The 22,761-nt window shown below is 42.4% G+C and overlaps 1 protein-coding gene across 3 annotated transcripts in view; it reads left to right on the top strand.

Annotated features, from left to right (window-relative positions):
- Positions 1-17,035: 17,035 nt before the first annotated feature.
- Positions 17,036-22,761, top strand: part of MDM1 (Mdm1 nuclear protein) — a 28,572-nt gene continuing 22,846 nt past the window's right edge. For 2 of the 3 annotated variants that reach the window (XM_068560490.1, XM_068560489.1), the window contains exons 1-3: positions 17,036-17,157; positions 18,212-18,326; positions 21,697-22,070. In XM_068560490.1, the coding sequence (XP_068416591.1) occupies positions 17,140-17,157; positions 18,212-18,326; positions 21,697-22,070 (507 nt within the window). In that variant the 5' untranslated portion in view covers positions 17,036-17,139. Of the gene's footprint in view, positions 17,158-18,211; positions 18,327-21,231; positions 21,309-21,696; positions 22,071-22,761 lie in introns of those variants that run through there. The other variant, XM_068560491.1, reaches the window with a different exon arrangement.

The following is a 22,761-nucleotide window of genomic DNA, read 5'->3' as shown; positions in this document are numbered from 1 at the left end:
CTGTCTTTAAAATCTCTGTACCTGGCCTGGTTCTAACTCAAGTTCAGGCCCCAGTAAAAGCGGGCCTGTGTATCTCCTGAAGTTCTGGGCAGCGCCCAGTGCAGGGGGCCGGTGGGGGTTGTCGGGCAGGACTTGAGGTGCCATCCTTCCCTTAGCTTGCCAATCTGGGGCTGGAAGTGAAAGCCTTGAGTTGATGTCTATGTCTGGCTTAACTCCCAGTGCCCACATGCACCTTCTCCCTCTGCCTGCCAGATGATCTTCTTCTCACTGCTGGTTCTCATCCCAAATGCCAAGCTGAAGGTAGAATAAGTCATTGCATTGCTCTGTCACACCCCAGCATTTGCAGGGGGCAGGTGACCAGAGGCAAGGCTGGCTGAAACCTCATTTAGTTCCTCTGGTTTTGCAGGCACAAAGGAACTAGAATGAGTTGAATCTAAAGTTAAACTAAACCAGAGGACAGAAAGCCATTTGCTTGGTGTCCTCTATGGTAATCTGCCCTTTTAGAATAAGAGACAAGTGGGCAGCAGTGGCCCTCATGGCTCACAGCGGGCCCCAGGACCTTCAGCGTTTCCTGCATTTCCCTCCCATCTCCCTCATTGCAATGAACCCTGTAACACTCCATGCCAGGCATTGTATTAAGTGCTTTACATACATCACTTAACTGCATACCTACAATAATTACTATTATTATGACTTTTAATAAACACTATTATTATGTGTTATTATTTCATTTTTATAGATGATGAAACAGAGCTTCCCTAACCATTTTGTAACTCAGGGCTTGATACATATTGAGGGCTCAAGAATGTTTGTTATTTAACTGAAATCTGACCAGTTCTAAGGAGTTAGTCCCATCACGGTGGAAACCCTGGACTGGGATGAAGGCAAGTGTTTTCCTTAAGAGTATGGAGATATTGACTCATCACTAGTCTCCAGGAGTTTTCTGAGGGCTACTTTTCCTTGACCTTCTTATAGTCCTTGGCTGGGTCTGAAAATTAAACTGAGAAAGACAGATTTACATACCAAAAAAAGCATACAAATTTATTGAATATAAGTTTTATGTGATATGGGAAACTTCATAAGGAAATGAAGATCTGAAGAAACAGACCTATGTAATTTTATGCTAGGTTTGATGAAGAGTGGTCAATGTAGAAATATGATAGGTTAGGGAGTATGAAGCATGTATAGTAAACTGGGGCAAACTTAGCAAGTTCTGTTTGTTAGGATTCTTTAAGGGTCCGTTTGTCTTCGGAGGTAATGGTGTTCCTTTCCCCTGGGGTATAGGGAAGGTACCTCTCACATGAGGGTTTTATGACTTTTCTGGGGAGAAGGCTGTGGAGGGAGAAGGTCAGGGTGACCTTCCTGTTTCTGCTGTTTTCTCAAACTCCTTCAGCTGAAAATATTCAATATGCCAAGATGCCATATTTTGGGATAGCAAGTTCCGAAACCCATCAGCGTCAGTCAGCCTTCTCTTTGCTGCTACTTGATTACAGGGTGGCTAGAAAAATCCCTTCCAATTACTTTGTAATGCTCAGATTTGTTAGGTTCTATTTCAGCACGCCACAATGCGTTGACAGGTGCAGCTTGTAAAGACATCTGTGTGGCCCAATATACTGGCTTCAATCAGGGAAGATGGTTTCTTCACTGCAGGGCATCCTCCAACCTTTAATATGCTAACATGCATTGAGTATCTCCTAAAGGGGGACATAAATGTTTCATCAATTCTAAGCAGCACTTTCCTCCCACATTTTGTCATCTCTGAAGCTAGGATGCTTCTTATGGACAGAGGCATCTTCCAGTGGCTGTTCGTCAAGCAGCAGTTGTGCAATGGTGGACACTGCGTGGGCACATATGAACTTGGTCAGAGCTGTTGTCGTCATATGTCAGTTGAGTTAGGAACATTCTTAGAACAACATATGTGATGTTTAATTGCTCTTTAAAATGTCTTTATAAAGATGACACCATGATTTGGCGCTGGAATGAAAAGTTACTGTATATGCCAAGAGGTATGGAAACAGAGCAGTGGGCGTGTATGTATGATGTGACAGCAGCCAAAATTCATCATGCAGGGTTAACAGCCATGCCATATTTTCTTGCAAAACAATAACCAAGTGCTTGATAGAACTTAAGAAAGGACAATACCCAGTGGTTGAGGCTATATTGTGTTATTGAGGTAGGTGCAAAACGACTGCCCACCACAGGCCAGAGAGCAATGCAACAAAAAAACTTAGGAGAACTGCCACATCCCTAGAAGAGCATCGTGTCCTAGTTTAATTGGCATTGCTTTTTCTTTCTTAGTGGTACGTAATCGATAGTTTATAGGTTTGATGAAATATGTTAGTGTAAAACATTTCCAATCTTATTTGACCACAGACTCTTGTTTCCTCAGGAACATCTCTTGGAACTAGTGTTCTGTGGAATATAATTATGATGATACCTACCACTTATGATCGCCCAGTCACTTTAAATACTGCACCGATATTACTGAAATGAATCCTCACTACCATCTCATGAAGTAGGCACTATGATTATCTCCACATTGCAAATGAGGAAACCAGGGCATGTGGAGATTGAGAAACTTGCCTAAAATCACACAGCTGGTGTAGTAGAGCCAGGATTCAAACGCAGGCAGGTGGCCCCAGAGTGTGCGTACTTTACCACCACAGCAACGTAGTTGGGGAAACTCTGTTCTAGCCACAGACTAGAGGAGAGTGCAGCCAATCTAACCCATGGTTAAAAAATGAGTAAGTACCACAACTCCCACTGACTCTTAAAATATTCAGCAGGAACCTACAAGGGGAAAAAAAAGATTTCCCTGCTTTTTGTTGATACTGTGAATACATTATTTCCTTTTATATATACCTAGACAATCTGCATTCCCTCCAGGTTATGAAGATTAAGAAGAAAGTCACTTTCAGTGGAAGACTGAAGCATTACAAATGTAATCTGAATAAAATACCAGGAACAAACCAAATAAATATCAGCCCCAATTCAGGTCATACCTGAATGCTCTGAAAGGGTCCATTACCTTACAGGTTTGCTGCTCTAGTGCAGGGTAAGCTAGTGCTTTTTTTCACGGGGTGGTGGTGGTGGTGATTTACAGATATAAGACCACTTTGTGCCACTCTTCCCATCTCTTTTGACTAGCTACTATTTGTGAGATAAATTTCAGTGAACCAGATGGACTTACTGATAGGTGTAACAATCTCCTATTAGCTCAGCCCCTAGGGAAGAGGCAGGTGACAGAATGATTTTGGCAGTGAAATGAAACTGAGAACAAAAGGTGGTGTCATTGCTTGGAGCAGTAATGCTCTTCAGGCCCCATCAGCTCAAGTTTCCCAGGCAGGTGACTGTGAGGACGATTCTGCATATTCCATCTCCCTAACAGGTTTTGAACTCTGCAATGGGCTTTCTCCACATGTGGGCTGCTTCCTGAGATTAGTTTGGCCTTCCTGAGATCTGTCTGACCTTATAAAAGCTGCAAGTGAATACAACAACTAGTACCTATGGTAATTTAAGGAAATTATACTCTTCAGGAGACAAAATGCTGTCCAATTGCTCTTTATCTGTGCCAGCTGGGTAAGAAAGCAAGATGATTCATAGCCCAGTCCAGTGGGACCAGTGGAAGGCTTGATTACACCTTGGTTCCAGGCTGTCTTGTGCAGCAAATGCCTTGGCATTTGTGGGGTCCAGAAGGACTGTAATGATTAAACCTAGTCCAAGATTTAGCTTGGCATTGGCTTTTATGAGAGAGAACACACAGGTGTCAGACCAGTTGTGGACAGGATCTTTTCTGTACATCACCCAAGGAGGATGAAAGATATGGATTCCACTTTAATATGTGAATTGTAGCTGCAAAAGAAATCAGATGGAGATGGCTCTCTTTATGGCATCTGGCTAAATGGCAGCTGTCTAAAATAAAAACAAAGGCGACATTACAATTTCCAGGGTTAAGAGAAAGCTAACAAATGGAAAGTTCATTACAATAACTCATCCTTGTGTACAATAGCTGCTCCATACACATATTATGGTACAAACCAATTGGTAATAAAATTTTGACAGGGTTCATTACACTAAGTTTATAAGTCAAGCGTTTGGGCTTAAGCATTAGGGACACGCTTTGTTCCGGAAAGCTGCAAACTAGGACTTGATAAGAAAGTACTAGAAGGAGTCCAGCTGTTAGATATTATCACGTTTCCTTTGAACATACTATACAAGGCATGTATAGTTACAGAGAGAGTATCTGAAGAGATTAAAAACCATGGTTATATTAATGCACGCCTGTCTCAGGGGAACTGCATTCACTTTTCTGTCACAATGTATGCTTCCTGCAGCTTCTCTGCTTCATCTGGCAGGTTGCCTTTGGAATCTGTAATGCCTCAAGTCACTTTCAGCAGTGTTGGAGGATAGAAGCCATTAAGGCAGAATAGATGCTGGAGGCAAGACAGCAAATAATCCACTTGAACACCAGTCAAGAATGCCTGTGGCAGCTCAAACCTCCTCACACGCAAATATTTTTCTGGAGGTAGGATGACATATAACTAACTACTGTTTCAAAGTGCTGTTAATTGTTTTTAATAAAATGAAATCTGAAGTTTCCCACCTGTATGGAAATCATCTGAGCTTAGCAAACACATATTCAAATACTAATGAGGTGGTATGAAATATTAATTATATTACAAGGTTTCTCAATTCTCATTTCATTTTTTAACTTACTACTGTAAGCAAAGATAACCATTTCAAGAACTTTTTAACCAGGTCTGCAAAACCTGTGTGGCAACCAGGGCAGATCCTCTGAAAGACCAGCCTCTTACTGGGCAGAGTTTTCTGAGGTAACCGGCCACTGTTTTTCCCTCCTCTAACAAAAAGCCAAGAGGTACAGATTCCTATTCAGGCCACAGAAAATGACTGATTTGTTCAGCTCTTCAACTCACCACCTTAGCTGTGTGCTGGAGACAAGCTGCAGTCTTTCCTTCATACACAGGAGGTGATGAGTTGCGGGGAGGGGAAATCCCAGCTTTTGGGGATGGTGCTTTCAGTGTTAAGAGGGCAGGCTGTTCGGCCAGCCATGGAGGGACCACTTGGCCCTATTGCACTCTCTTCTGAAGAGTGAAGACCTAGAGTTCAGGTAGGTGTGGACGAGTTGTTATTTGCGGGGAATACTTAACTGGTTTTCAAACAGTCACAAGTTAATACAGCCCTTCATCATTTGTATCTATCCAAACTGTTCCTTGTGGCAAGATAAAGAAGAGCATACGTGACTTTCAGAGCATGCCACGGAACATGAGCCTCCTTCTAGGGCACGGCAACTGCCAATTTACACAGATGCTTATTTCATAACGACTGATGGTTTTGGTTGGGTGAGCTCTCAAAGCAATCCTAGTGACCTCACTTATAAAATGGGAGTGGGGAGGTGGAAGGTGGGATGAGATGTTTTTTCAGGTCATCTCTGTGATTCACTTAGAATCAGAGAAATAAAGAGAAGACAAATTGCATCTTTTTTTTTTTTTTAAAGTGATCCCTATTTATTACTTTCCCTTCACAACCCAGAAATGCAGTTATTATATTTTGTATAACTGAAGTGAGGATGAATCCTAGGATTTCTTTTCCTTGGGTATTCAATGTATTTTCTACAATATAGTCTTCCTAGATTATATTTTGCATTCTTTCACATACCTCCATATGTGAAGATTACTCTGGGTCAGCAATCAATCATGGGCAAGTTACTTAATCTCTCTGTGCGTCAGTTTCCTCGGTTGTAAAAAGGGGGTAATAATATGTCTACTTTATAAAATTATTGTGAAGATTAAACAAACGAATAAATGTAAAACTCCTTAGATGAGTACTTGGCATATAATGTGTATTATTATTACTATTATTTTATATTATCATCAAGGTTTTCTCAATCTTTACCATTTACTTATGTCTTCCCTATGTGTATGGTAGGGAAGAGGTGGAGCAGGAACACTGAAGTTTAGGAAACATTACAGCCTTCCAGGATCTTATCTAATACACACAAAATATGACATATATTTATATACTTCATACATGGAGTAATATGCTACAATATGTAATCCGAATCAAATGCTGGTTTCAGGTGCTGCAATAACACAAAGAATGAGATTAAATGGGTTTATGGTCTTCAGGGAGAGGGTTGAGTTTGGGCTGGGCTGAAGAACAGGTAGAACTGAGTTGGATGAAGTAAAGTGAGGAGGGCATTCCAGATGAGGACAACATGCAAGAAAGCAGAGGCCAGAAAGAGTGTGAGATGGTCTTGGGGCAGTGGGCGAAAGAGCTGGCAAAGCAGAAGAGTGGAAGGAAATAAGATTGTACAGAATGGAGCTTCATTCTGGAAGTTCTAGACAGTTCTCTCTACTTAGAGGACTCTCCACCTTATGGAAGTGGAAACAGAGGAGAACAGCAAGGTCCTGAGTGAAGGACAGAACAACAGACAGAGACTCTGAGAAGATTTCCAGGGCTCGGGGGTTGGGGGCTGAGCCCGTGGAGACTACTGAGGAGGTGGCTGCCCTGGCCGTGGCAGTGCGAGGGGATGGGGGCCAGTCCGGGGCACGGCAGAGGGAGGGAGAGGAACGAAAAGGAGTAAGTGGCATTTTGAGGAAAAATCAGGCAAGTTAGCATGGCCTATCTGTCACTGACTGGATAAAGGAAATTAAGTAGAGGGTAAGTCAAAGATTATTTCAAATGTTCAAATCGATGGGTCTGAGAATTAGAGACCCCATAGAAAACTGGAGGAGAACTGATTAAAGGGGGAGAGAAGCAAATGAGGAGTCTGGTGTTGTATAAATATAGCTGGCAGTGACAGTATGACCTCCAATAATGATAGCTAATGCTTATTATTTACTATGTGCCAGGCACTATGTGTTTACACATGTAAACTCATTTAATCCTCATGGAAACTGTTTGAGATAGGTATTCCCATTTTATGAAGGACAAGAGGTTAAACAGTTAATGCAGCTTATAGAGTTGACTGGGATTTAAACCCAAGCCGTCTGATTCCAGTGCTTGTGCTAGACCACCACTGTGCTTAGTACGCTCAGGAAGTCCAAACTCTGACCGGAAGTGAAGACTGAAAACAACAGTTGGGAGTCATCAGCACAGAGGTGTTAACTGCAGTTATGGAAATGGATTAGCTTTCTGAAGAAGGCAGGCAGATAGGAGAGCAGATGGCCAAGAATGCATCCTGGGGGAGGCCCACCCTGAGAAGTCGAGCACGGGGAATGTGCAGAGCCCCAGTGAGGGCAAACAGACTGTACGGGGCCAAGGGTGGGAGCCAGGAGACCATACCAGTTCAGGCAAACATTATCGGTGGCTTAGAGTTAGTATAGTATCAGTGGAGATAGTGAGAAATGATCCGATTATTGATAAACCTTGAATACATATCGGACAAGACTTGCTGATGAATTGGATGCCAAATGTAAGAGAAACAGAAAAGTTAAGGATGAAGCCAAGGTTTTTAGCCTAAACAACTAAAAGGATGGAGGGGGAAACTCTTAGATGCAAGGGTGAGAAATTAGGGGTCATTTGGATTGACTAATATTAAGATGCCTTAAAGACATACAATTGGAGATATCACATGTATTTCTTTGCTAAATAAATTTAGTGGGGTGAAATTGCATGTTCAAGTTCATTCTCATCAATACAATGTATCTATCTCAAGGGCCAGACTAGTGACCAGATTTTAAGGACCATTTCCAACCCTGAGACTTGACAATCCAATAGTCCTCTCTTCACAACTAAAGTAAAAGCTATTGATTCTCTCCTTTTAAAATTCCTACAGGATCTTTCCTTCCCCATATGTATTCCCTTCCTTTGCCACATTGCATATACCATTTACACTTCCTATACCACTTACAGTGGCTCTGTTTTCCTGACAGAACCATTCTGATATAGTATATACAGTCCTAAGAGATGTAGCAAGCACTCAATAAATATTAGACAATAATAACACTAATCAGAAAAGGTATTGTTCATAATAAACTTGAGACTAACAGATTAATGATGTTAGAAATGGGTGGGACTTCCCTGGTGGTGCAGTGGTTAAGAATCCACCTGCCAATGAAGGGGACACGGGTTTGAGCCCTGGTCCAGGAAGATTCCACATGTCGCAGAACAACTAAGCCTGTGTGCCATGACTACTGAGCCTGCACTCTAGAGCCTGCGAGCCACAACTACTGAGCCTGCGTGCCACAACTACTGAAGCCCGCGCACCTAGAGCCTGTGCTCCGCAACAAGAGAAGCCACTGCAATGAGAAGCCCACGCACCACAATGAAGAGTAGCCCCCGCTTGCTGCAACTAGAGAAGCCCGCGTGCAGCAACAAAGACCCAACACAGCCAAAAATAATAAATAAATAAATAAATTAATTAAAAGAAAAAAAAAGAAATGGGTGAAGGGGGGCAAAGGTACAAACTTCCAGTTATAAAATAAGTAAGTCATGGGGATGTAATGTACAGTATGGCAACTATAATTGATAATACTATATTGCAATTTGAAAGCTGATAAGAGATCTTAAAAGTCCTCATCAAAAGAAAATAATTTTTGTAAGTATGTATGAGAATAGATGTTAACTTATTGTGGTGATCGTCTTGCAGTATATACAAATATCAAATCACTATGTTGTGCACTTGAAACTAATATAATGTTATATGTCAATTATACCTCAATAAGAAAAGAAAAAAGAAAGATTGTTAAACCACGTGAGTTCCACTGTTTAGGAACAGCAAATATGAGGAGTCGTATAAAAGGAGACCATTCTTAATACCTAATAACAAGAACTGCTCAGGCTTCTATTAACACTTTTCAATTCACAAAGTGTTTGCACATACCTTACTGCATTTGGCTAAGATGAAACACATATTGGAAACGGACACTTACTTTCTTAACAATAAAAGCCCATGATCAAGAGAACAGCACAACTATAATAACAAAGTGGCTTACATTGTAAAAAGAACATTTGTTTGAAACATGGATTTGTTCCACAGAGTTTTCTCTCATCAGAAGAGAATGAAGCTGCCCTCTGGCTCATGTGTTCTCTCATGCTATGGTGTGAGCCTTGGATCACAAGGAAGTAGTAACAAACCCTAATGACCATCCGTATTTCAATAATTGCAGAGTTTAGCTTTCCAATTAATTTATTGAGCACACACTTTATGACATGTATGGTAGTAGCCAATTTATAAATGACTTTAATTGGAATTAATTTTAGGGAGCCAGTATTTTTTCTCTTTTTGGCTCACCAGTATTGATAATTTTCCTTAATACTGTGTTTTAGACACCTATAGGTAGAAAGACAAGTTCTGGGCCCAGATCCTCAGGTCCAGTTTCTGTTTTCCTTGCTCCCTTCTAGAGCAGGGGTTCCTGTGCTCCTCTCAGCTCCGATTCCCATCCTTCTTTTGCCTTTTGTCCAATTCCCATCAGCAGGATCCAGCTTTCCTAATTGTTTGCTTGGCAACAACTCTACCAGAATCTTTGGAAATACAAGGCTATGGATGGTCTTCTGCAGAGGCCCATTATAACACCATGCCACACGGTAATGTTGAGGAGACCAGCAGAGGGAATGAAAGGGCACAGCGAAATTCAGGCCTAGTGCCTGAAATGAAGGGTACTCGTGCTGACAGGTACCCATCTTCACTCCTGAAGGTTTGGGGACTAAGACTCTAATGGTTGCACTGAGACTAGCTCCCAATGGGAACAGAGGTTTTTTGGTCTATGGCTTCAAATATATGCTACTAGTTGGGAACACTGACTGCGTAGTAGGAAGATGCTTACAATGATGCATTGTCCAAATCCTGCTGCTACTGGCTGTGCTCTCTGCTATCATCCCCCTTAGGGATCACCTTCACTGCAGACAGCCACCTTGCCCAAGGCCATGCCCTTCCTAGGGAAGCCTATTATGGCCCAAGGCAAGACAACTCTGACAGGCCATGTTAATTCTAAACTCCCCAGGGGGTTGCCTGAGGCTGTGGTCAGGCCTGCCTTGCAACTTGACTTCTGCTCACTCCTGCTCCCTTGCTCTCCCCCCACAGGTATGGACCCCCAGGGCCCTCACTAATAAACATTCAGCACATGCAACTACATCCCGGAGTCTGCTTCCCAGAGAACCCAGTCTGCCACAGACTGCTCTCCATATGGCCAGTATGTGTTGCTATCTCTATTTTGCCATTGTTGCCTCTGCCTTTCTCTTTGACCTTACCAATTTGTACCTGTTTTCCTCATTTATTGTCATTTTTTAGAGTTTTAAGAGGGACTGGAGATAAGTGAGAGTGTCTAACCCACCACTGTGCAAGTCAGAGTTAAACTGCAGAGAACATAGTTTACTCTAGCAATTCAAAACAGAAAGGGTATTTTCAGAGTATTCAGTGTTGAGGCAGATTTATTGCAATAATGGCCCCAATTTTTCATTCCTCCTTTACCATGTGACTTTGTAACTCCTCACATCAAGGGATTGAGTCTATTTCCTTACCCCCTGACTCTCGCTTTGGCCTATGGAATGTGGTAGAAATGGTGTGCTGTTTCTAAACCTAATCCCCAAGAGGCTTTGCACACCTTGCTCTTCTTCTTGGAACTCTCTCCCGGCTAGCTTGCTGGAAGATGAGGGCCCACATGGAATACAGATGAGTTGTCCTAGCTGAGGCCATCTGAGACCGGTCAGCCTCTAGTTAACCCATCAGCTGACCACAAACACATGCGCAAGCTCAGTCAGATCAGCCAAACGCAACCTGGACCAGTAGAACTGGCCAGCTGACCAAGACATTCATGCAATAATAATGGTTACTGTTTTAAGCTGCTGCATTTAGGAATGTTTGTTATAGAGCATTACTGTGGCAATAGATGATTGATACGAGTAGCTTACAGAACCACTGGGAAGTCTGAAGAAGTAGACTCTGGGGCCATGTCACATGAAAGAGTCACTAAAGTCATGAAGTTGTAGAACCAGGAAACTCCCTGCTAAGTTGACAAGCCACTGTTACAAGCTCTGGTTCCAGAACCCTGTCACTTCTCCTGTAATTAGGAAGCTGCTAACTCAGAACCAGGCTGCTGCTGTTATTGCCATGATTTACACCATCATGGTAGATGCCTGTGCTTTGCCTTTCTTCTGTCTAATTCATTTTCTTCCATCTAATTCATTTTATGTAAGTGCTTCTTGTCATCAGAATGTAGGTTACACATGAAATTCAGCTGCAAAGGCATCTAGGGTCAAAGGGATTTTTAGCTTTCTAGCTTCTGCAGGACATGAGAAGGAGGTTGGAATGGATTTGGAATGAGTCAGCCTCAGTATCTGCCACAGCTATGATTAACTAAAACGAGCATTATTCCTAAAACTTATTTCATAGGTATATGCTCAATGATACTGAAAACAACTTCTTTAAATTCATACATTCAGTGTATTTCACAATTGGGCATATCACTCTCTACACTGTCAAACATCATTAATTCAATTAACAGAAGTTGAGAGTAAAGGATGAACAATGTAGTACTAAGATTTTATGAACTCATTGCTTCAGCAAAACTCAAATAAAAATTTCTTAAGGGAACCAACAATTATAAGTCACTAAGGAGAGGAAAACTGATTTATGTTCTGAAAAATTCTTGGTCCCTTATGATATTTGATATAGCAATGCTAATGGAAAAAACAGTGATTTCAGAAGGAATAATAAGAGCTATATGGTCTTGATCCACAGTTATTAAGGTGTATATACACAACTATGTGATAAAAGAACATTTCAAAATTTATTTTGGCATAGAGTAGATATTTACAAGGTTCTTAGGAAGGCAGGTGGGTAGCGTCCTCTGATCTGACCTTAAGACATGACAGCTGGTTTTAAGTGGTCAGAGAAGTAAAGCTTCCAAATCTGCCGAGTTAGCAACTCTAGAAAAATCTGTAGGGATGGTGATTTAAGATGATGAATATTCAGTGAAGAAAAGGGAAGGTACTTCTTAGATAATAGAATCTTCAACAGTGAAGGCCTTAAAATGAAAGGAATTTTGTGCCCCCAATTTTGTTCTGTGTCTTGTTCCGTGGAGGCACAACATTATTATGGTATGTAAGGCTTGCAGTGGTTTATGCCTTACTGAGAATTACTTTACTCATTATAGCCTTGTATGGCGAGGAGTCCCGCAGCCTCACACATACACGAAAGTCTGTGTTGTCAGGAGAAGCTGGAGTCCCTCCAAAACGTGCCCCACTGATTCAAAAGCCAGACACTTCTTTGTCAACAAAGGCATGGGGGCTAAAAGTCTGGAGGGCAAACTGCACTTGGCTCCTTGGTAAGTCTTAATCACAGACCCTGTTTATTTGTTTCTTACTGACATTAATGTGAAATACCAGCAATTTTGCTTCCAAGACAGAATCCATTGACTTAATTCTTTCACTTTTTTTTTTTCAGTTGTGCAACCAGAAATTCATTCATATGAGGAAAAGGCAGTTATTACCTATGGAAAAACGCCAGAGAAAGCAGTGGTCAGACTGATTGTTTTTTGGCAAAGGCTGAACTCAAGATTTACCAAGGGAAGCCCATGTAAGTGTGACCTGAGGGGAAGTTACAAGTGCCAGAGCATTGCTGAGCCTGGAAACTGGAATTTCAGTTACCTTGTAAGGTATTTCAGAGTAAATTATACACATGCAAATGCAAGGATGATGTATCACCATGTTGCTAAAACGGTGATTTCTAAACCAGCTTTACTCTTATTTCTGAAGCAGTAAGGGAAAAAAAGAGAGACAACAGACAGCAAGTAATTTACCTTTTGGGGAAAGAATCTTGAGCAAGTGTTAGTTAAAATCTTCCGGATCTCTGGCCTGGATTCAGCTACCTGGGGGCATAACAAAAGAGAAAGTGAAAGGTCACCTAGGTCAGGTGTTTCCCAGGATGGAATTTAAAAGCAGCTGCCTTATCCTGTCTGCTCTTTAGTCCCCAGGCTTAGATCAAACTTGCTGGCTCTAGATTTAAAAGCATCTTCAGAATACCAGGGTGCTCACATTTAGCCCCCTCTTTGCTTCCTTCTCTCTATCATTTCCTGTGTTCTTTGTGTACACGTCTGTTCCCTCATTTGATTGCAATCACATTTGAAGGCAGAGGCTGTGTCTTACTCACTGTATCTTCTTTCTTCAACTTTGTTATCTGTTTAAGTGTTTTGCTTATAGATAACATATTTTTGTTTGTTAAACAAAAATATAGTTACAGGCAAATGCAAATTCTCCAATCTTTCAATTCTTACTGAGAAAATGATGGGAGATTGTTAGCTTTGTGAAGTGATCGACTTTCTGTTTTTAATAGAATGAGTAGTATATTTACACTTCAAGTACAAATAAAAGTTGCTTTAAACGATTTTGATATGTTTTTGTCTCTAAAAGAAGCAACAACCCTATTGGGATACATATAAATCTAAGTGACTCTAGAAAGGGTCAATGGAAAGCGTTATTTTAAATAGGAGGTCAGCCTTAATGATAACTATCAATACCACAAATTTTCCATGTAGTAGAAACTATGAATAAAATGCTCATCTTCATAGCTGCTGCTAATGTAGTTAGACTCATGAGGGAAAAAGTGTCTGTGAATGATGCCATCATGACATCATTTTTCTTTTTTTTCGTCTTTCTTTTATCCCAGCTGACGGTACACTACACAAGCTCTTCTACAACTTGCCTTTTTTTTTGGCAGGTGGAGAGGGGGGAATCATTCCACGTTAGCTCAAGAAAATGCTTCTTTCTTTTTAAGGGTTGCATGGGGGCGTTTAAGTTAATAAGCTATTGTCTCAATTCTAGTCTCACCCTTTGGAATCTGCAGACCCCTTGGATCCTGCTAGCTCCCTGTTAGGTGTGCTAAGACAGACACTAAAGACAGGAATGCTCTCTTTTACTAGCTTTTCCTCTCTGCAGCTCCTTAACGATGACCTTTACCTCCATGGTGCCAGCTGGTTGCAGTCTCCTCATTCCCTTTCCTTCCGTCTCCCTTTTCTTTTTTTTTTGGGCAGCCTCATTTTGTCCCCTCAGAGGCACCAGCACCACTAGGCAGTGACTCCTTCTCAGAGGTCTGACCAACTCCCATGAGGTGTCTCCAGCCAGCCTGGAGCTGTGCTCGAGTAACCTCAACATTTTCCCTCTGTTCTTCCAGACCCAGGGTATGAGCCGCTTCTTGGAATTACTATGCTCTCTTTCTCCATTTAGCTTTTTAAAGTTCTCCAACAGCTAACCAATAGGTCATATTAAGTTTTCTCTGTTGAAATGCTTCTGGTAGTTTCTGTTTTCCCTACCGCACCCTGACGGATATAGTGTGTACTTGACATCTGCTGGGTCAGAAAGCCCGAAGGAACAGAGCAGCCTGCACTGCCGTCTGGACCTGCTGCACTGCCTGTTCCTGCTCTGGTCCCTGGAGGAACCATCATGTATTTAACTAGTACCCTGCAGATGGACACTTAAGTTGCTTCCAACTTTTGTTACTATAAACAATGCAGTCAACAACATTAAATGAATTGGCTTTTCACATATGGGCATGTATATCTGTAAGATAACTTACAAAAGTGGAATTGCTGGGTGAAAAGCACTGCCAAATTGCCTTTTATAGAGGTTGGATCAGTTTAGTCTCTCACAGGCAATAAACAGAAATCTATTTGCATGAGAAACAGAGAAATCAAGAAAGGGAAGAGGGAGCCAGTTGTGACACCCTCATCTCACGGAATTCGATCCATCATTTGAGCAATTACTTTCTGGCCTAGACCCAATGGACTTCACTTTGAGTCCTTTGGAGAGAAGGCAGGCTAAAATACAAGTGGAAAAGCTCTGTAAGACACTTTGGTACTCATTCGATAGAGGGTAACACAAAAAACGTATGGAGGTGCTTTGCCACAGATTCCCGCCAGGGTTGAGCAGCCTGAAGAGGTTCCATGCTGCGCCCATGGTAACTCAGGCCACAGTAAATGTTGGTGGCCAGCAAGAAGAGTGACACCTAGAGATGTGTGGCTATTGGCAGAAGTGGCAGTGCTGCTGGGCAAACTATAGGTGGTAGCTGTAAGCACGTGTGAGACACTTCCTAGGGACTCTCCAGAACACTTGGGTGGAACTTTGTGGGGTACCGGGTCTGCTGCCTACAGTAGTGGAGAGAGTTAGGAGCTGGTAAAACACAGGCCACAAAACTCTCCTTTACCAACCTTGTCGCTTTTTTCATTTCTACATCTTTGGCTCATAAACTGAAGTAGGCTTTTCTTAAAGATAACAAAGTAAACTATTCTTCTTCCTTGAGTCCTTATAACACATCTCAGCAAACTCAGGTTGTGACTAAGTCATTTTTTACCATCTGCTGTTTGGTTTTCTTGTCACTTGTTCCCTGCTCAGCAGAGCTCGACTATAGTTATCATTGCCCTTGTTTGTCAGACAGGCTACATTCCACATACTTACTTTTACTGATTTCACCTTAGCATTATGTGGTAACAAAGCTTTGTGTACAACCAGATCTGTGTCTTTCCTATCCTGTAAGATCTGGGCTGCTTTCCTGCAGAGGACTTTTGTTTTATGTTCCACTGTGTCTTGTTTGTGCCATTCTTAATTTACACGACAGAGATGCTGTCATCACCAATTAACATTTATCAAGGGCCCTCTGGATGCATGGCTGCATCGGGACTAATTTAATATTCTCTTTGTTTCATATATCAGGTGGCTCCTTCAAATGAAATTTTAAGTATCTCAGTGATGATGAAGAAGAACAGAGACATCAATTAGGATTCAGAAGACAAGCCTCTGCAGAAAGGATTAAAATTAATATTTGAAAGTTTAAAAGAGGGTATCCTTTTCTTCAGTCAACAAATGACAAAAGTAAAATGAAACTGCATTCATTGTTCTGGAAAAAGCCTGGCAGCATTCCATTCAGACATCTGCCCTTTGATTGTTCCATTTTCCTCTTTACTCATTTCAGTTCTTCTAAACTTCAAGGCTAAGTCTGAATATTTCTTCCTGAGGCTTTTTCTAAACATCTCTGCCCTTGGGGATGACTCCTTCCTCCAATTCGTATATCATTTATATACAAATATAAATATAATTTCTCATTTATATACGAATATAATTTCTCATTTGGAAATTCAGCACATGATACATTGTACAATAGTACTGAATAAATATATGTTCATTCTCCCCAAGCATATTAGAGAACTATCTGGACAATTTATGACTTTTCCATCGCCAGGGTCACAGTGTTCTGTCAACGGTAGGATCTCAAGAAATACTGATGATGGCAAAAATCTGTAAAAATCAAGTGGAATTTTATTTTTTAAAAAGGGTGAGAGGAGAGACAAGGCTGAAGCTTTGGAAGCTGAGACTCACAAGCATCATTAACGAATGTTTCCTAATCTAGGAGCTACATGTACAACTTTTTGGGCGGAGGCGGGGGGAGGGGGGGTTTGTGGGAGGCAAGAACATCACTGGGAAGTCAGCAGTTTGTCTTTCAAGATTCAGTAAAAAAAAGTTTTTTGGCCTGCCTAAGCCATATTTATTTTCTGGCCTCTCCCTTTTGACGTGACAGTAAATAATGTAGCACGGTTGTCGGTGGCAGGAATTGATATTCGAAAGAACAGACCTGAATATTTTCATTTCATACAAAGAAACATTCCGTTCTGTCATACATGTTGGAACTAAAAACACACCTTCCTGTTTTATGACGTCAAGAACCTGGTTCCAGCGAGGCCGGCGACTCACGAATCCCAGCAGCACGCAACCCCATTGTTGCGCAGGATCCGACAAAGCAGACGCCGTCGAGCTCTCCTCAGGACGAAGCTCCCGCGGGGCCCCGCCCACTCCGGGCCCGGGAGCCTCATTGGCCGGCCTTCCGCCCGCCATCTCTATCAATCCCCGGGATTTGGCTGGGGAGGCGGGCGTTCTCCTTTCAAGCACTGATTGGTCGAATCTTAACGACGGTACGAGGCTCTCCGAGTCTCTATTGGTTTTTAGGCTTCAGAATGGGCGGGGAAAGGCAGAGCGACACGGCTCAAGGAGGCAAGCGCGGAGTGCGCCGGCGCGTAGTCGGGGACGCCGGGCCGAGGCTTTTGCTAGGGAACCTACTGTTGTCGCCCCGCCCCCTCCGGGCTTTTTGTCCCGTTAACTGTCGGAGTGGCTGGGGCTCCAGCGCCGGGCGACATGCCGGTGCGCTTCAAGGTGAGGCCGGGGTCCCCGGGGGCCGAAGCCTGATGGGGGGAGCTGGGACAAGGCGGGTGCAGAGCGCCGGAGCCTCACTGGCTTTCTGGGCCGCGCCCCTCGGCCCTGCTGAGCCTGTCAGCTCCCGATCTTGCCTGTCACCATCCTAGAGGATGCTGCTCTTTTTCTCTTACCTAGCCCCCCTCTCCGTTCACACTCACTTCCGAGTTGCCGAGTGGAATAGTTAGATGGTTTGAGGTGGATTTATTTGTGGGGGGGGGGGGCGGGGAGAGCTCAGAGGCGTGTAGATGGAGGGCACTTTATAATGGGAACTACGGCAGCTTCAGATTGGGACACCTGTGGACCCCATCACAGCTTAGCATTTAACACCCCTTCCCTTTAAAACTTTAAAGTGTGTTATGTCTTTTAAAGGCTTGAGAAATGGGACCCCGACAAGATAAAGACAGGGTATAAGAAATACACATTCTTCATAATTGTGCATTTGTTTAAGGTTTGTTAATAGTTCCAGGTAGCTGGTAGCTGTCATGGTCAAGCACCCTTCAACATAACAGTTGACCACAGTGTTCCACAAGCCCTGACTGTCTTCTTTTATCTTGAGGGTTTTCATCCAGAATGGGAGGGAATTTGTCTTTTCTTGGTTGACTTTACAAAACTTCAAAAGGGATTAGGCATACTATATTATATTGTGTACTTGGTGAGAACTTCGTTAGTTAAGATAATTATAGTGATGAGGATTTAGATTGCCACCCATTATCAGACAAGGCCTCAGGCTTTGGAATCAGACAACCAGCAAAAGGGTAGCCGCTCTGAGCCTCAGAATCCTTGTAACATCTGTCTCAAGTGGTTGTGAGGATTAAAGGATATAACACTATGAACTGGTTAGCACAGGGCTGGGTCAATGTTGGGAGCTATTATTAAGGACCTCTTCTATGTTTAGTTATCAGTCTTAAGTCTTTCAACTCTTTTTAGAGGTTCAGAAATGATTTTTACTGATGTCTACTTTAAAACAACTTTCATTAATTACATTTTACTCAAATTGTACTTTGCATTACAGGGGTTGAGTGAATACCAGAGAAACTTTCTGTGGAAAAAGTCATATTTGTCAGAGTCCTGTAATTCCTCAGTGGGGAGAAGGTACCCATGGGCTGGACTTAGATCAGATCAATTAGGTAAGTTGCACAGCTAGTAGTCATTATAACTTGAATAAACCTCGGGGTTAAGTTTGCAAAATGATTTATTAAAAATTTGTGAAGCATTGTTCAGTTGGCCTGGTTGACTTACTCGTTTGTTTAACAAATATTTATTGAGGGTTTACTGTAGGCCATGACTATCCCCCTCTTTTAGGGATATAACTTTGAACCAGACAAAGACCCTTAACTGTGGGGAAAACAGTAAACAAGTAACTCAATAAATAAACCAGGGGATTTCAGGTTGTTATATAAAATTGTAGGCTGGCGTGATAGATAACTGGAAGGAGGGTTGGGTTGGAGGGAATACACTTTAGAATCAGTGGTCAGGAAAGGCTTATTTGAAGTGATATTGGAGCTGAGACATGAAAGCTGAGAGTGGACAAGCGTGGGGAGGGGTACTCCCAAGGTCTTGAGGAATGGAAGCTTAGATAGATTAAGCAGTTTGCCCAAGGTTCACAGCTCATAAGTGACAGAACCATGATTTGAAATCAAGTCTGTGTTGTTCAAAGCCTGTGCGTTCAGAGGCCATGTTCTTGTCATCACACATGCTTCCTCCCTGTATCTCAGGGAAGTTAGAACCCTCGGCCAAGGTTTCCCAGAGTGTGGTAGAGGGGGAAAGAGACAGACTGATTCCATTCAACCTGCTTGCTTAATTCTCCCTCACTAGAACATAAGATCTCTAAGAGCAGGGCTCTGTCTGTCTGTCTTCACCACCTTGTTCCTGCCTAGTACATGGCACAGGGCCTTGGCATACTCTGGAGTTTATTAAACTTCATTTTTGAATGAATGAATAAACCTGGGTTTGGATCCACATTTGCTGTGTGACTTCGGGCAAATTGGGCCTGTTTCACCAAGTGGGACTTGGGAAACCCATTGCACAGGATTCCTAGGAGGGATGACGTGAGATGTTCCTGTTAAGGGCTAGGTGCATATATACAGATGAGTGCTTGGTGCCCAACCTGTGACTTGTGTGAGAGTGCCAGATGTGTAGTATAGAAGTTCCTCCAACCTTAGATGTTTGAAGCCAGGAAAAGAAAGACTTAAACGTGGGGTGGCAAGCCTGGGAAATTAGTAAGATGAGAGTGTTTCCAGGAGTAGGATTGGAGAACAAAGGGAAGAGTGCATGAGAGTGGGTGGTTCTTTCAGGATTCCTCTGAATTGTCAGGATCCTTTGCCCAGAGCCTGGCTTCAAAGACTGGGTGTCACTGCATCTTGGGCAGGGTGGTGCTCATAATCCTCTCTGAATGACCAGAAATTCCACAGATTCGAGGCTCCATTAGATTAAGAATCCCAACATAAATCTCTCAAAATGTAGCTAGCCCACTGAGGGCCTTGAGGGATATTATGACACGGGGCATTGGTTAACCACATAGTTGCCCCCATGTAACATTTTAGCTTAGATCAGCTACATTTGAGGGTAGGGGTGATGAAATGAGACCGCGGGAGCAGAGCCACTTTGGAGTATGGTACCTTGTGAGGAAGGAATGGTCTAGGGGGAGGCCTGTTAACAGGGAGGTAAGGGGGAGGGGCAGAGTGAGAACTCCATGTCGCTCAGGAAGGGAGGTGGGGGCCAGGAAAGAAGAGCAGCGGTGTTACCGAAGGCTGGCTGGGCGTTCTGTGCTTATTTTCCCTCATAGTGTATTTTCCACGGTGCTAGGAGACAAGGGTGGACCACTGGAGAATCCTCCCTTTTCATTTTGCTCTTCTTCCACCAGCCCTGCTCTGTGTTAAAGAGAGAAGTCTAGGGCAGTGGTCTTCAAGCTTTTGTGCTTTCATACCCGCTAAAAGAATTTAGAAAGTCTTATCTCTCTTCATATTTTAAAGTTGATATTTAATTTCTTTTTTATCAAAAGTGTAATGAATAGTTTCAACGGATATGATTTCTAGCATATTGAATATTGTGTATATGTTTTACATGTCTTTTCTTAAAATTTTGGAGCTAGCAATTGAGCTCAATTTATGGTAAATGTTCATCATTTAATTGGTAAAGTCAGTCCTCACTAGAAAACTAATCATGTAAATTAGAATTATTTTCTGTGAGAAAAAAGTCTGACTTTATTTTTTGGTCCACATAAATGCGTTAATATGCATATATGCATTTCACATAATGACTGTCTTACACCTGAATTTTAATTCTAAGATAGGTAGATAGAAAAGGTGTTGTGCTGGATAAAATAAGGCACTGTTCTTTTGTTATTTCTAATCTCTGCCTTTGTTGCTTTGCTGTCAAATACTCTTCCTCAGGAGTTGTGCTTGCTTGAATTGTTCCTTTGTTTGTCCTCCCCACCTATGACAATTTTTTTATTCCATAGGGTGGTTGAGAGGCGTGTCTTTCTTGTATGAAGTGGGAAGAGGATGATTATGAAGGGAGTGGTGAGAAAGGAAACTACAGATGGCAGATGCAGCCCTTAGGCTGTCAGGAAATAACACATATGGAAGTTAGGATCTGGAAAGTGATTCCCTTAAGCTGCCCATTTCTGCTCCCGCCCCCCACAGAATGTCTTTCTGTGCCTCCAGTTACATATGCACCCAGTTTGAAGACCACGGTCTAGGGGAGACTTGTAAGGATGAGAACCCTGGGTTTGATGGCCAGAACATCCATGATAGAGGCTAAAGGGCTCTGGTTTTACCTAATGCCAGGTTGTCTGTCTACCTTCCCTTCTCTTCCAGTCTTAATCTTTCTTCTCCACCCCACCCTGTACTGTCTTCTTTCTTTTTAAAGAATGGCTCCAAACTAGGGCAGTATCTCAGTGACTGTCATTCCACAGAGCTCCTCTTACCTGGGTAGAAGGTTAAGTTTTTTGGACATTTGCTTGCCAGACAGAAATATAGAGAAATAGTATCTTCGCTCTTGTCAAAAGGGTTCATTCTCTTTACTTCTCAGGAACTCAAGGCAAATGTAGAACTAAGATCCAGCATAATGACATCTCACCCCTTCTCATCTTGGTCTGCTGTACATAAGAGAAGCTTTGTGAAAAGTTCCAAATTTTGACAGCACCAGGGCCCATTGTTCTGTAAAGTAGCACAGGAAAGTAATTAGAAACGGAGGCAGCACATTCCACCTGGCTTGCCAGCTCCATCACGTTGCGATTCTAGCCACTTGTGTTAGGATAACTCGAACATTGTGACCCCAATTTAAAAATTATGGTCAAACTTTTAATATTTCTTTAAAGCAAAATTAAAGATATTATGTTGAAAAACTGTACTTTTTTTAATCCTGTAACTGGAAGGATATTGTGTATCTCAACTGAATTTTAAATTCCATTTCTCCTCTCATACATGTGATTAAAAGTTGTCTTTGTAGCTTGATGCTTTGGTATCTGCTATTTTTGTATATTATATTTTGTAGGAATCACAAAAGAGCCAAGTTTTATTTCCAAAAGAAGAGTCCCTCACCATGACCCACAGATTTCAAAATCTCTTGAGTGGAATAGAGCTACCTCAGAGAACGTTGTGGTTGTATCACCAGAACCCGAAGCCCCCAGAACACCAGAACCACAGGAAGCAGAACAAAAAGAAGATGTTAACCAAGAAAGGGTTCTTGCACTAGACGCCTCCAGGGTTCCCAAGAGAACCAGATCTCACTCTGCAGACTCCAGAGCTGAAGGGGCTTCAGATATTGTGGAAAATAAGGAGGATGTAGTAGCAAATCATGTACCAGTTAATGAAAATGTGGAGCTGGAACATTCTACCAAGCTTCCTTCAGAAAACGTAGATGGTGGGGTAGGTATATTCACTGTATTTCCTTTCAGAAGCGTAGAATTCTTTGTAAATTTCATCATCATTTCAGTAATATTACATTTTGTGCTTAAATTTTTCCATTATTTGTTTTCTTGTCCAGTGTCTGTAGAAGAGTTGATAAGAGGCTGTTGACTTTAGTTACTATGACTTAGTTCTCTTCTTAATAGTTGCCATTTTGTACTGGTTTTACTAAGATATCCCTTCGTTGGGTGCACAGCCTGCCTCTGGATTTTATTTATCGTATATCAGCACCTGAGTCCTAAGGGACAGATCAAGTTGAGACAGAGAAAGGGAGTAGGCCATTACCTCTGGCAGGGATGGTGAGCTGACTTATACCTAGACCCTTTTCAATTTCTTACTGTGTACTAGCAGAAAAAACAGAGTCTCAATTGACAAAATGCAAAAGAAAGGAGAGGTCTGGCTAGATCTCAAAAGATCTTGCAGTTCTGCTCTCTTATGTCCCAGCTGGCCTGCGGCAGGTCCCTGTGAGCACATAAGCAGAGGCTGCAGGGACCTGTGCAGATGCCTCACTGCCTCCCCATTTTTCTCCACTCTACTGCTTCCTCCCCATCTCATGTCCACCGCTGACTGGAACCACGGAGAGGCATTTAGAAGTGTTGGAAAACCAGGGGGCATGGGAATCAAGGAAGGTGACATGTAAGTCTGGTGGGCA

This window comes from Eschrichtius robustus, chromosome 13 (genome assembly GCF_028021215.1).
Source record: "Eschrichtius robustus isolate mEscRob2 chromosome 13, mEscRob2.pri, whole genome shotgun sequence".
NCBI lineage: Eukaryota > Metazoa > Chordata > Mammalia > Artiodactyla > Eschrichtiidae > Eschrichtius > Eschrichtius robustus.
The sequence above is the reverse complement of the archived record's forward strand: the minus strand, read 5'-3'. Positions and strand labels throughout refer to the sequence as shown.